At 47.9% G+C, this 13,152-nt stretch overlaps 1 protein-coding gene across 1 annotated transcript in view; it reads left to right on the forward strand.

Moving 5' to 3' along the window:
* The first annotated feature begins 684 nt into the window (after positions 1–684).
* PDE6A (phosphodiesterase 6A) overlaps positions 685–13,152 on the forward strand; it is a 54,215-nt gene continuing 41,747 nt past the window's right edge. Inside the window, exons 1-5 of the mRNA XM_045829166.1 lie at positions 685–1,312; positions 8,470–8,622; positions 9,317–9,406; positions 10,051–10,191; positions 12,840–12,914. Of these exons, the coding sequence (XP_045685122.1) occupies positions 839–1,312; positions 8,470–8,622; positions 9,317–9,406; positions 10,051–10,191; positions 12,840–12,914 (933 nt within the window). The 5' untranslated portion in view covers positions 685–838. The remainder of the gene's footprint in view (positions 1,313–8,469; positions 8,623–9,316; positions 9,407–10,050; positions 10,192–12,839; positions 12,915–13,152) is intronic.

The following is a 13,152-nucleotide window of genomic DNA, read 5'->3' on the forward strand; positions in this document are numbered from 1 at the left end:
TATGGGCAACTAATGGTCTTCTTTGCTTATTTTCCACTGTGAATATGTATTTTGTAATAATAGAAAAACTATGAAAGATGTTGTAGTCATGAGGGCCCTTCGAGTTCTAAAATGAGAGAAGCTTTGACATCTAAATCTGGGAAATACCTTGATGCAGGGATTGTGAGACAGGGGCCCAGGGGTGCCACACCCACAGTGTACACAGGAGAAGCCAACTGAGCAGTGAGCATGCACCGTGAGGCCCCCAGATGGGGAGGCCCTGGGGAAGGGGGTACAGGGGGTAGAGTGAGGGCCAGGGGCTGGGTGCGCAGCCCCTCTCAGTTCTAACTGTCCTGCTGTGGAGGAAAGTGAGCACAGCTATTAGATCTTCCAGTTCTCCACGAGAAGCCACACAATTCTGCAAGCAGTTAACGGAGGGTTCTGTGTCAAATGTAGGTGGTCCTCGTGCTGCCACTTTTGCAGCCTCGGCTTCAGTGTTTTTTGTTTTGACTCGTTTTGCTTTTAGTTGAGCTCACTTCCGATTTTGTGCAGAAATCTCTCCGGAGTTGTCAGTGGGCCAAGGTGAAAAGAGAACCCTTGCCTTCACCTACCTGGGCCCCAGCAGCATCTGGAAGGCGCTGATCCTCATAATCCCTGTTCTTGGGGAATAGTAATGATTTAATCTCCCAAGCTCACTCCCTCTCCTACGCAGCGATATCTGTGAGATTTACAGACAAAACCTAGAGAAGTGCAGGTGGGGCAGGACGCATCCCGACTCAAGTCTGCCACAGACGGCAAAACTGGCCTCATAGGGCCAGTCTCAGCCCCTCCACGGAAGTAACCCCTGCACTTCCCAGCAATGGGCGAGGTGACCGCAGAGGAGGTGAAGAAGTTCCTGGATGCGAATGTCGGCTTTGCCAAACAGTATTACAACCTCCGCTACCGGGCTAAGGTCATCTCAGATCTGCTGGGGGCCAAGGAGGCCGCCGTGGACTTCAGCAACTATCACTCGCTGAGCAGCGTGGAGGAGAGCGAAATCATCTTCGACCTCCTGCGGGACTTTCGGGAGAACTTGCAGGCCGAGAAATGCATCTTCAATGTCATGAAGAAGCTGTGCTTCCTCCTGCAGGCAGACCGCATGAGCCTGTTCATGTACAGGGCCCGAAATGGCACTGCGGAGCTAGCCACCCGGCTCTTCAGTGTCCACAAAGATGCCGTCCTCGAGGAGTGTCTGGTGATGCCCGACTCGGAAATCGTGTTCCCCCTGGACATGGGCGTGGTGGGCCACGTCGCACACTCTAAGAAGCTCGTCAATGTCCCCAACACAGAAGAGGTACCCTTCCCCATAAGAGGGGGCGCAGGGGGCATTATTCCATGGGGTTCTGGGGTACCAGTGGGGTGGGGAGCTGCTGGCTGCCAGACTGGGCTAGTGATGACTTGGTGCTTCTCTTTATTTCATTACTTTTTTATTTATGTCTGTTTATTTAAAAAAAACTTAGTTGAGTTTTAAAATAGTACAAAGAACTGTGTATCTTTCATCTAATTTCTCTAAATTCACTTTCCTCTAAATTGCCACATTTGCTTTATGTCTCCATTTCTTCTGATCCGCCTGGGAGTCAGTTGCAGACCACATGCCCTTGAACCCTAAGTACTTTGCTCTGTATTTCCAGAACAAGGACAGGTCTTTCATGCGCACAGCACAATGATCAAATTCAGGAAATGTCACGTTGATACAATACTATTATCTACTAAACGGTCAATATTTGATTTTGCTGGTTGTCTCAGCTGGACCCACGTGGCGCTGTCTTTGCAGTCTCCTTGAACCCACAGGGAGTCCTCAGCCTGTCTGTTTTCTCTGATGCGGACGTTTTTGAAGGGGACAGGCCAAATATTATGCAGACATGTCCCTCCATGTGGGCTTGTCCGACGTGTCTGCATGATTAGATTCAGATTCTGTGTTTCTGGCAGCGGCACCACAGAGCTGACGTGGTGTTCTTCTTGGGGCATCACATCCGGGAGACACGGGATGGCAGCCTGTCTCATTCTGTCTAGGAAATGCCAACGCTGATCACTTGGCTGAGCACTTGGCTTTTTCTTCTAAGAGTCCAGTGTTCCGTGGCAGTCTACTGTCAGCTCCGACAAAGACCTCTTTGATCTCTTGGGGCCAATCACTTCACGCAGCTCTGCAACAGCCCTCTGCCAGGGCCCTCTCCTACTGATCCTTCAGATCTCGGTGTAAAGGCCACTTCCTCCGGGAGGCCAGCCCAGATGCCTCTGTTACAGTCCCCTTCCTAATACCGGGATCACCATAAATAAGTCCTAGAGTCTGGGGACTCTGCCTGCCTCATTTCCCACTCCATTCCAGGGCCCAGAATCTAGCAAACGTCTGGCACAAAGCAGATGCTCAGCAAACACTTGGCACAAAAGACTCACAATCAAATAATTATACCACACAGTTGAGCCTTGAACAACACGACTGGAACTGCATGAGTTTAGGAAATCCACATGTAGGTGGACCCATGCGGTTGGAACCTATGTTGCTCAAGGGTCAACTCTATTCCTTGAACACCGGTCTCACCCAGAAGAACGTCTGCCCCTTGACGGCAAGGCCCATGCAGGTCTCGTTTATTGCTGATCTGGCCAAACCAGCAGCCTGTGTTTGGTCACTTCCAAGTTCCAGACTGGATATCTGTGCCTTCGTGCTCGCCTTACCTCTGGCCTTATTTCAAATGAAGGGTCGTAAGGCTAGAAGGAGGGGGCTTCAGAGATCATCTCATCCAACTGGCTTTATTTAATGAAAGCAGCCTGCAGCCAGGAGAGCTTGAGAAGGGGCTCATTCAAAGTCACGGAGGGGTTAGGGCAGAGCCAGGGCTTCACAGCCACAGATGCGGAATTCAGACGGGCCACCTTTTTGACTTGGGTTCCTTGGCAAGTTAAGAAGCACGGATCTGGGCCTGTGTGGGAGATGGTTTTCTTTGAAACACACAAGGCTGCACTGCCATGGAATTCCTCTCTCCCTCATCTCCCCTCAGACATCCTGGGGTAGGAGAAATGGTTCTGTGCCCAGAGAGCTTTCCTGGGGACTGATCTACACCCAGATTGGACTCTGCTCTCCCTGCAGGTCTCCCTAGGCTTTAATTGCAGCCACAGGGATCGTCACAGTCCTACGACATACTTTGATTACACCTGTTTCACAGATGATGAAACTGAAACCCAGATAGTTAGGTAACTCGCTCTGAGTCATGCTGATAGAAAGTGGCAGAGTAGGGATTTAACCCCAAGTACTCTGGCCTGTGCCCACACTCTGCTCTGCTCTGCTATTCTGTACCTCCCCCTTATGTGTACGCCAGATTTGTAGGTCAAATCTGGGTGCAAACTATGACTCAGTCAGTCACTTGCTAAGAACATGGCCGTGGCAAACTGTTCAGCTTCTCTGGGCTCACTTCCTACTTTACTAAATGGGGCGAGAATACCTGCTTCTCGGTGCTCTAGTAGGATTAAATGAGAGGATTCTTTCTCTTCTAGCAGGGTCCTGGGCACGCTATAGTGGCTCCCAATGGCAGCTCCTACTTCTTGTTTCTGTTACAACTGTTTTATTGGTGGTGGAGTGGACACTGTGCCAGATCTGCATAGGATCTAGAGAAGAAGCCAGCCTTGCCCTTCTGGAGCTTTCTATGTAGATTCTGTTTGTAGGTAAAACAGAGAACATAGGTGCCTGGAGCTCCACTGGACCCTGATGCTGCAGGACTGAGAATTTAGGGAAGTTCTCTGATTTTAAAGATCCCAGGCTATGAGTTTGCTGAGCCCCGTGCTAAGGGACAGCCTGCCACTCTCTGTTCAAGCCCAGGGTCACTCTGGAAGTGACACCTGTGTTTCTGTGGCAGTTTGCCAGCCCTGGTTATTGATGCAAGCCGCCTGGGGGTGAAGCCACTCCAGGCCAGCCATCCTCGTGCGCTTGGCATTTGCAGGTGTTTGCTTCTCCTGCTGCTCCTTCTTGGGAAATCTCACTCCACGTGGGGCTCTGGCTGCGACTGGGGATTGGGTGGAGAAGGAGGAGGAAGATGGCATAGACGGGGTCTGGTTGTCCCTGGACCACCAGCAAATGTCACCCTGAGCCTTCAGTGCCCTCATAAACCTAGGAAATGGGTACAGTCATGGAACGTGTGAAATGTGAAGCCATGAACGGAGACGTTTCTCTGGTTTGTGATGTGGTTCTTCCTGCTCTAGTGTATTCCTACTCCCTCCTGGGATCTCGGAAAGACTTGTCATTAGCACAGCTGGATAAAATAAAAGATGCCCAATTATATCTGTTATGTAAACAAAGAATAATATTTCAGTGTGAGTATGCCCTGTGCAATATTTAGGACATACTTATACTAAAAAACTATCTATTTACCTGAAATGCAAATGTCACTAGGCTGCGGTGTTTATCTGCTAAATCTAGCAAGCCTCTTTGCCGTTCAATATTTGTTTGCATGTTCATTCTTACTCTTTCTCCTATTTGGAAAGCATGGGGCATGTCTCTTCTTGTCTGATTCACCACTGGTTTCTGGCACCTGGTCCAGGGCCTGGGACATTGCGGGCACTCAGTACAGTGCACTGAGTGAATGAAGAGATGACGGCTCCTCCCTTGTCGACTGTGATATTGTGCTCTATAGTCAGAAAGACGCATTTGGTGTTTGTCCTGGTTCCTGAGTGATAAGAGCATCTGACACAGAGCTCCTAAATCCCTTGGAGTTTGCTGGGTGGGCGGTGTGCTTTTCTTCTAATGAGGCAATTCTTGGTGGGCTCCAGACTGGGGGCTGGTCACCAGAAAGACCAAGCTGTGGTTGAGTCTTTCAATCAATCAGATGCTTGAATTAGGTGCTTACATCCCCATGTCCCATTTTCCAGGAAGGGGAGAGGGGCTGCAAATGGAGTATAATCAGTCACGCCTACATACCAAGGCCTCCATGAAAATCCCCAAAGTACTAGGTTTAGAAAGCTTCTGAGTTGGTGAACACATACATCCATGTGCCAGAGGGGTGGCGCACCCCGTCTTCATGCAGACAGGAGCTTCTGCGCTCAAGACCCTCCCAGATCCAGCCCTGCATATCTCTTCATGTGGCTGCTCATCAGGACCCTTTATTACATAATAAATATATAAATATAAGTACATGTTTCCCTGAGTTCTGTGAGCTGTTCTAGCAAATTACCCAACCCCAGGAGGAGGTTGTGGGAACTCCAGTACACTTGGTCGGTCAGAAGCACAGGTGACACCCTGGGACTCGTCACTGGGGTCTGCAGTGGGGGCAGTTTATGGGACTGAACCCTTAGCTTGTGGAATCTGATGCTAGCTCCAGGTAGGTAGTATAAGAAAATAATTGAGTTGCAGGACGCTCTGCTGGCATCAGAGAATTGGAGAAAACACCCACACATCTGGTGTCAGAAGTGGCATAAGGAATGTAGTAGTAACGTGAGAATAAGGGAAAACAGTGAGCTTTTCTGAGACACCAGCAAATCCCACTTCTGAAGACTGAGCCTGAAAGAACAGTCGTTTTGAAGACTCTCATATCTGTTGTCCTGCTTTCCTGCTCTCCTTCTCTTCCTGTGAGCCTGGGAACCCGGCCTCTGGACCAGAAAGAAACCTCTAGAAGACCCTGGCCCAGCACTCTGTTTTTACCAAAGGGGAAACTGAGGCTTGGAGAGGTTTCAACTACTGACAACGTGCTAACTGGTCCCTGAAGCCACTCAGAGAACAAGTCTCTCCCTCCCCGGGGCTCCAGGGTACCACTCGTCCCATGGGAGCATTCTACATTATGGTTTGAATGGTGGGTTCATCTGTTACATGATGTCCCCACTCTGCTGTGAGCGCCCAGTGAGGACAACCTCATCTTTCCCAGCAGTGCTGGCATATCCAATGCCTCCCACACAGCCGGTGCTCAGGAAGTATGAGTGAATGAATGAATGAATGAATGAGTCAGTGTGTCAGTGAACGAAGTGGCTACACCACTTGCCAGCAAGGGAATTGTCTATAGAACAGGGAAAGCAGCGGTTCTAGGGGACAGGTTGATGTGAGAATGAGTGAGACAACACACGTAGGTTGTCGGGCTCTGGTCCTAGTACATCATCATTATTCAATAAACAGTAGATCTCCTTGGGAGACCCAACAGAACTCGGCCCTGTGAGTGTATGCAAACAGGAGTTGAGGAGTCTGGGAGTGAGAAGCAGCGTTGCGCTGCACTGGAATAAAAACCCAAACCCTGTGCAGCGGCCTGCAAGGCCCTGCCAGAGGAACCCTGCCCGAGTCTCTAGCTTCCTTGCCCTCTGCTCTCCCTCTCCCTCTCTGTGCTCCAGCCACACCAATCTTCTTTCTGTCTCTCAGATCACTGTCCACCCTGGCCTTTGCCTTCTCTGTGTTTCCTGCTTGGAATGTGCTTCACTTGCCCAGTTCCTCGGATTCTTCGGCTCTCAGGATCACTTCTTCAGAGAAGTCTCCCTGACCACCTTCACTCACTAAAGTAGCTTCAGCCTTCCCTCCCTTCTAACTCTTCTAAAGCACTGTCCTCTTTTTCTCCTTCAAAGCAGTTACACAGCCTGGAGGGGGAATGGGGAGTTGTTTACCCCTTTTTTGTCTGCCTACCCCTTTTGTCTGCCTTTCCCATTTCACCAGAGAGAGAAGTCTACCCATCTGGTAGCCCCAGGGTCTAGAACGGTACCTACCCTCCTTACGGAAGGAGCTCCGTTAATGTTAACTGAATGAATGAATGACTTTCCAGAGCTGGGCATCTGATTCCTGGGCTTGAAAATAAACAATCTAAACTAAATGCTTCTAAGGCCCCTTTGCCTATGATAATATGAGGTTCTGTGATATGGCTTAGAATACTTTACATGCTGAAAATATAAGGACGGCAATGAGTGTGTGAGTGCCAGTCAACTAGTAGCTGTGTTATTTGCAAAGGGAGTTCCAGGGCTGAAAACTCAGAGGAAAGGAGGGTTCTGGTGGATTTCGTGATACCTGCCTCAGATGCGGGTGAGGCCCGCGCATTGCTTTCCCTGGTAGAGGAGCAGTGAATACTGCAAGACTAAACTGACTTTGTGAGCATGCCCTGCCCAGACCTGGGTTCAGGGACTTCATCAGTGTCCTTCGAGAATGACCTGGAAAATGTGCTGTGGAGTTAGCATGGGCGGATTTTACTTAATCCACCAATGCTAATTCAAGTACAGCATGACAGGCTTCTCTTAATTCCTTCCCCCTTCACCAGGTTTGAGACAGCTTCATTGACAACCATGCTATTGCCAGTTTATTTCATCCCTCTCTTTCTGGAAGAAATCCAAAGATGCAGAGCAACACACTCTGCATTTCTGAATTGTGCAAAAGATTCTGCACACCCATTTCTCGCACAGCTCTCTGAATTGCCTCTATGAGATACAGTTCCACTCTCAGAGCAGCATGAGCTGTGCATGGCTGGCCTGGTTTGTGTCCCGGTCAATGTTGACAGTTGTTAAATCTCACCGTGCCACCAGGAAACAGAAAGGTGGATTCTTTTGGATTTAAGACAACAATTGGGGACTTGTCTCCTCTTTCTGAGCACACAGACTGCACTGTCCTATACTGGTCTCCCAGGCTGGTTTAGGGATGGGGTGTGGAGCCACACTCCTTTGAGCCAGCCACTGTGTCCTGTATTACTATTATTGATTTATCAACAAGCTGGCCTGAAACTTAGCCTCCCCTGTATCTCCAGAGTTTAGCATGAGGCCTGATGCATAGTGGGGCTCCTATTAAGATTGGTAGAGTGGGGATGTCCACTGGGCTAGCTGTGTAGTGCTAGAACTGGAACATTAAAAAAGCTGAAGGTAACGTGTTCTTTGGTCCAATGCCCTAGACCCAGGTCCAACCTCATCCAGGCTTTCCCAAAAGGCAGCAGAGCCAAGAGCAGGTCTTGGAGTCACCTACACAAGTAACAAGTAAAGTTAACCTTCTTGAGTTTCAGTTCTCCCCCTGCAAGATGGGCACTAATGGTCCCTTTCTCATAGGTTATTGGGACGATTAAAGTGAGATGATGCTGGTAAAGTACCAGGCACAACACCTGCTTGCAACTGGGATTATTATACTCACAAAGGTCTTTTTCTCATTCTAGTTTCTATTTCGGGCTTAACTGTCACCACGTTAAGTAAGCCTTCTCTAAACCTTCCTCCCCAGGCAAAGTCGGCCCCTCCGTGCCCCTGCCCCAGGGCTCCTGAGGGCTCTGTCCACACGTGCTCCGCAGCCCTCAGTAGGGTGGGTCCCAGACGTTCTACTCAGCTCTGGAGGCTTCCAGGGCAGGAATCCTCTCTGATTGCCTCACCCTGCTGAAGGGGAGAAAACAGAAATGTCTCCATTCTCTTGTTACTAGGGAACAGCGAGCCCCCTCCTCCCATCCCCTGCAATGGGCATCTGGGGCTCTGGGGTATTTTATTGCCTTTGCTCTTCATCTGCCCACCCATTCTTGTCTCTCTGCCTTCTTTCAGGATGAACACTTCTGTGACTTCGTGGACACCCTCACCGAGTACCAGACCAAGAACATCTTGGCTTCCCCCATAATGAATGGCAAGGATGTGGTGGCTGTCATCATGGCTGTGAATAAAGTGGACGGGCCCCACTTCACCAAGAGAGATGAAGAGGTAAGAATGCTTTAGGAACTGCTGGGGAACTTATGCTAGCCCTTCCTTCCCACTCATGAAGTCTTCTGAGCCTTGCTAGTTGGCCTGGCTCTGGTCCCCTCGGTCCTCCATCTGTAAGATGGGGTGGTTAATCTCATGCTCTCTGAGGGAGGCAGGGCAGGATAATGGTTCAGGCTCTGGGCTTCGGAGCCAGGAATTCAGGGATGATTGTTTTGGCTTTGCTAATATCTAGCTGTTTGACTTGGGCAAAGTTACTTAATTTCCCGAACCTCTATTATTTTTATTTTATATTATTTGTAAGAAATAATAATGTGGGGCATTCCCTAGTGTCTGGTGTCTGATTTCTGGGATTTAAACAGTTTTAAAATGGGGGTCATTTTACAGTCTTCATCTCCTGGGGTGCTTGTGGTGATCAGATAAGGTAACATATATAAATGACGTATCACAGGACTGCAAACTGAATAAATAGTAGCTGTTCTTCATTAGTACACCCCTACCAATATTGACATTTGACATTCTGTGAGTTTTATGCTTTTACCATGCAACATGTTACGAGTCAGCATTCCGTGGTCCACCTGCTCAAATTGCCTCTGATGAAGCTTTTAACATATTCAGGCTTTTGCCGATGGTAGAACTGGCCAGAGGAGGGGTTTATCCTTCTCATCTCTTTCCCCTTGTGCTCTTTGATTTTCAGATTCTTCTCAAGTACCTCAATTTTGCAAATTTAATCATGAAAGTGTTCCACCTGAGTTACCTGCACAACTGTGAGACTCGGCGTGGCCAGGTAAGGGGTTTGGCTCAAGGGAATGGACTGGACACACTTTTTTTTCCCCTGAAGCATCGACGTGATCAGGCTAGAAAGGCAGGTGGTAATAAAAGTACCTGAGAACCATCATACAGTCTCTGCAACACCCCTGGGGGTATGGGGTAGTGAGTGTTTATAAAGCTATATCCCAGAGTGATTGTACGCACAAGCTTTGAAGTCAGATGGCTTGGATTTGAATCTCTTCTCAACCACTTATTAGCTCTAAGACCCTGAGCAAATCACTTATTCTCTACAAGTTTCAGTCTCCCCATTTGAAAAATAGGGATAATTATGGTCCTACTCTCAAAAGATTATTAAATAGTAAGTGAGGTGACGTGTGTAGAGCGCTTGTGCTCAATCGATGCTTGTTGTTATTATTTTCCTAAGCAACCTATGAGAGGAAAGAAATGGGAAGAGTTGTACGCTGGCCAGTCATTTCACCTCCCTGAACCTCAGTTTCTCTGTCTATAAAATGGGGATAATGTTGTCTCTGTCTCCACGTTCTTGTGAAGGTTAAATGAGATAAACCCTGTAGAGAACTTTCCAGAGCTGCTATTATTCTTTAGCTCAGTGAGCTGCTATTTTGTACCTCAAAAAAACTCTATGATTTGTTGTTTCTTCAGATACTGCTGTGGTCTGGGAGCAAAGTCTTCGAAGAGCTCACGGACATTGAGAGACAGTTCCACAAAGCCCTGTACACGGTCCGAGCCTTCCTCAACTGCGACAGATACTCTGTGGGGCTCTTAGACATGACCAAGCAGAAGGTGAGGAAGGAGGGGACCTTTGCAAGAACAGGTTAAACACACGCAGAGAGGAGCCCAGACTTGGGTCACCAGTTCAGTCACACAGGGAAGAGGTTGGGAGGGTGCAGAAAGTTTGCATAGTTTTATACTGAAGAGAGGAACATCCACCCTTAAAGGGGAAGAGTCACCCTAGGGCACAGGGGAGTAAAAAGAACCCGTATCTTCCCCAGCCAACTAGAAAAGAAAGCGTATGTGAGAAGGCTTGAAGGGCTGGTGTAGGTGAATGACAGAGAAGTTTCTATGCGGGTGAAGGTCCAGAAGGAAGGACGTTGTCAGTTTCAGGAACTCTCAGAAAATGCACTCAGAGGTTGGACAAGAGCCTTTCCTATGGTTCGGAGAGCCCCAGGCTGACTCGGGCAGTTGAGGTGGAGGCTCAGGTCTGGTCCCTCGGGATGCTCAAGGGCCAGGCTTGCCCTGGATACAATGGCTGAGGAGAAAGCACCGACAAGGTCCCTAGCACTGGTTTTCAGCTCGGTTTTCCTGAACCGACTCTCACGTTGCTCTTTCTCTCACTGTCTCTGCCTCCTGAGCCCAATCATTTTCTGCCTTGGAACAGATTTCCAGAGTTATTTAGACTTGTGATTTCCCATCCCAAAGGTCCAAGGTACAGGATTCCTGTCAGTTTCGTTTTTACGTCTTGTCATGCTGAGCACGGTGCACAGACCAATGGAGACTCTCCAAATAGTTGGTTGAATGAATAAATGAATCACAGAACCTTAGGCTGGAAAAGACCTTAGATCTAGTGTAGCAATAAACCCTTTGATAGTCCTTCAGAAGGTAGCATATGAATGGATTCATACAAATGAATGGCTCTTTTTTAAATCAAAAGAATTTCTGAAGAGTTGAATTAAAAAAAACTCCATGTTAAGGTGCCCAGTTTGCACCTTCAAGGATCTGCCTCAGATGCAGGCTTCTCTGTGCGGCCGTGTCCTGCCCTCTGTTTCTTTTGAACTCCCCCTCAAAAAGGGAAGTCACATTCCAGCAGGAATAATCTAACTTAGTCATCCCCCAAAGACGGAACTACCTAGCAATTAGAGGTGGGCTGGGTTGCCTATAATCACTCTCAGAACCTATTGCCCAGGTGGCTAAGCTCTTTCTTACCTGAGCTGTTGACATTACGAAAGAAGTCAATAAAAGCCACTGAATTAAACTTTAATTGGGTATAGTGTATGATAGGTGAATTATACCTCAATCAAACTATTTAAAAATAAAAGGGAGAAAAACAGGAAGAAAGAAGAGGAGAAGGAGGAGGAAGAGAAGGAGGAGGGGGAAGAAAAGAATAAGAAAAGGAGAAGGAGAAGAAGAGACAGAGGGAGAGGGAGGAAGACAGGCATAAATAGGCCCCACTTTCCACCAACCCCTTGCTGACATCTTCAGCTTCTCCTTGGGACAATCGTCAGAGCCACTCAGTGTTTGACACAGACAGTGGCAGCCCGAAGGACAATACTTGTCCTCCTTCTGGGCTCCTCTAACATCTGTTCTCCTTCCACTATGCTTTCAGTTCTTGCCCTAGCCACCCTGTTATAGTCACTGGAGTGCTTGATTGTCTCTTGCATGAGACTGGCAGCTCCCCCAGGGCACACCCTGTGCCTTGTCCTTCTCTGTAGCAAGCACACTGCGGAGTCAGGCAGGGCTTCAGTTCATATTTCACCCAGAACTGAGCTTCGCTCTGTCGTCAGCGGGCAAGAAAAACCTGGCTCCCTCCTGCTTGTCCTCTGGATGATATTAGGCAAACACCATGATAAAATTGTTTAAATAAGAGAGAGGCCAAGAACAGGACGGCTTGGCATTCTGACCACCGTAACCCAGCACTACTCTATCATTGTTCCTAAAAATCAACAAATAAGTGAACAGAGAGGGCACCAGAGGACAGAGGCCTCCTCTGCCAGGCCCAGGGTCGGCCCCAGCCAAGCTGTGTAGCTCTGTGTACGCTGGAAGCCAGGTGAGGGGCACAGGAAAGCACCTGTTGCAGCGTCCCAGCCGGTTTCTTCCCCCGAGTCTGAGTGGCGGTGCAACGCCTGCGTTGGCCCCTTTCTCCCTTCTTCCTGCCCCTGACTTTGCCAGATGCCTCGGAGGCCATCTTTCTTGTTGACTCTCGGATGCAAGGCCATCTATCCATAGTTGCCACTCTTGTTTTTTCATTCTTATCTGGAAAAAAACATTTTTTCCTGATTACAAAAGCAATGAATTTTACTGTGGAACAATTGCTAGATAAATTATAGTCTCGTTCCAGTCACCCAGGGAAAACCAGCATTAGCTTTGTTGTGAATTCTTTGAGAGCATTTTCTAACTATCATTGACCATTGGAACACATGATCTATATTTTTTGTCCCCGCATTTTTCACTCATCAGTGTATCCTAGGCACCTTTTTAATTAATACATACACATCTGCAGCATCACTGTTACTAGAGGTACTATGATTGATTTACTCTCTTAAGTCCCCTCTTATTGGACACTAAGGTTATTTCTAAGTTTTTGCTCTTATAAATGATACTGCAAGGGACATTGTATTTTACAACATGTATTTTCAAGATATATAATTACTGTTTTCATGTGTTTTCCATCATGTATTTTCAAGACATGTAATTATTGTTTTTCTCATTCTTAGGAGTTTTTTGATGTATGGCCAGTGCTGATGGGTGAGGTTCCGCCCTACTCTGGTCCCAGGACTCCGGATGGAAGGGTAGGTCTCTCTCTGTCCTGCTCAATCTGATAAAATGTTTAATGAAATGCAAATGTAAAGCACTATAAAAACTGCTGACTCTTTTTATCACTTGCGTATTTATCTTCTCTTGGTTGGGTTGTCTCCCTTGAAGTTATAAATTCTCACTATTGCCAAGTCTGTAATTTACAAAGTGTCTTAACATCTTTTTTAAAAATCCTCACCTGAGAGCATTTTTTATTTTCATTGCTTTTAGAGA

The sequence above is a fragment of the Phyllostomus hastatus genome, unplaced genomic scaffold, assembly GCF_019186645.2.
Source record: "Phyllostomus hastatus isolate PE091 unplaced genomic scaffold, TTU_PhHast_1.1 phas_contig_150, whole genome shotgun sequence".
Taxonomy (NCBI): domain Eukaryota; kingdom Metazoa; phylum Chordata; class Mammalia; order Chiroptera; family Phyllostomidae; genus Phyllostomus; species Phyllostomus hastatus.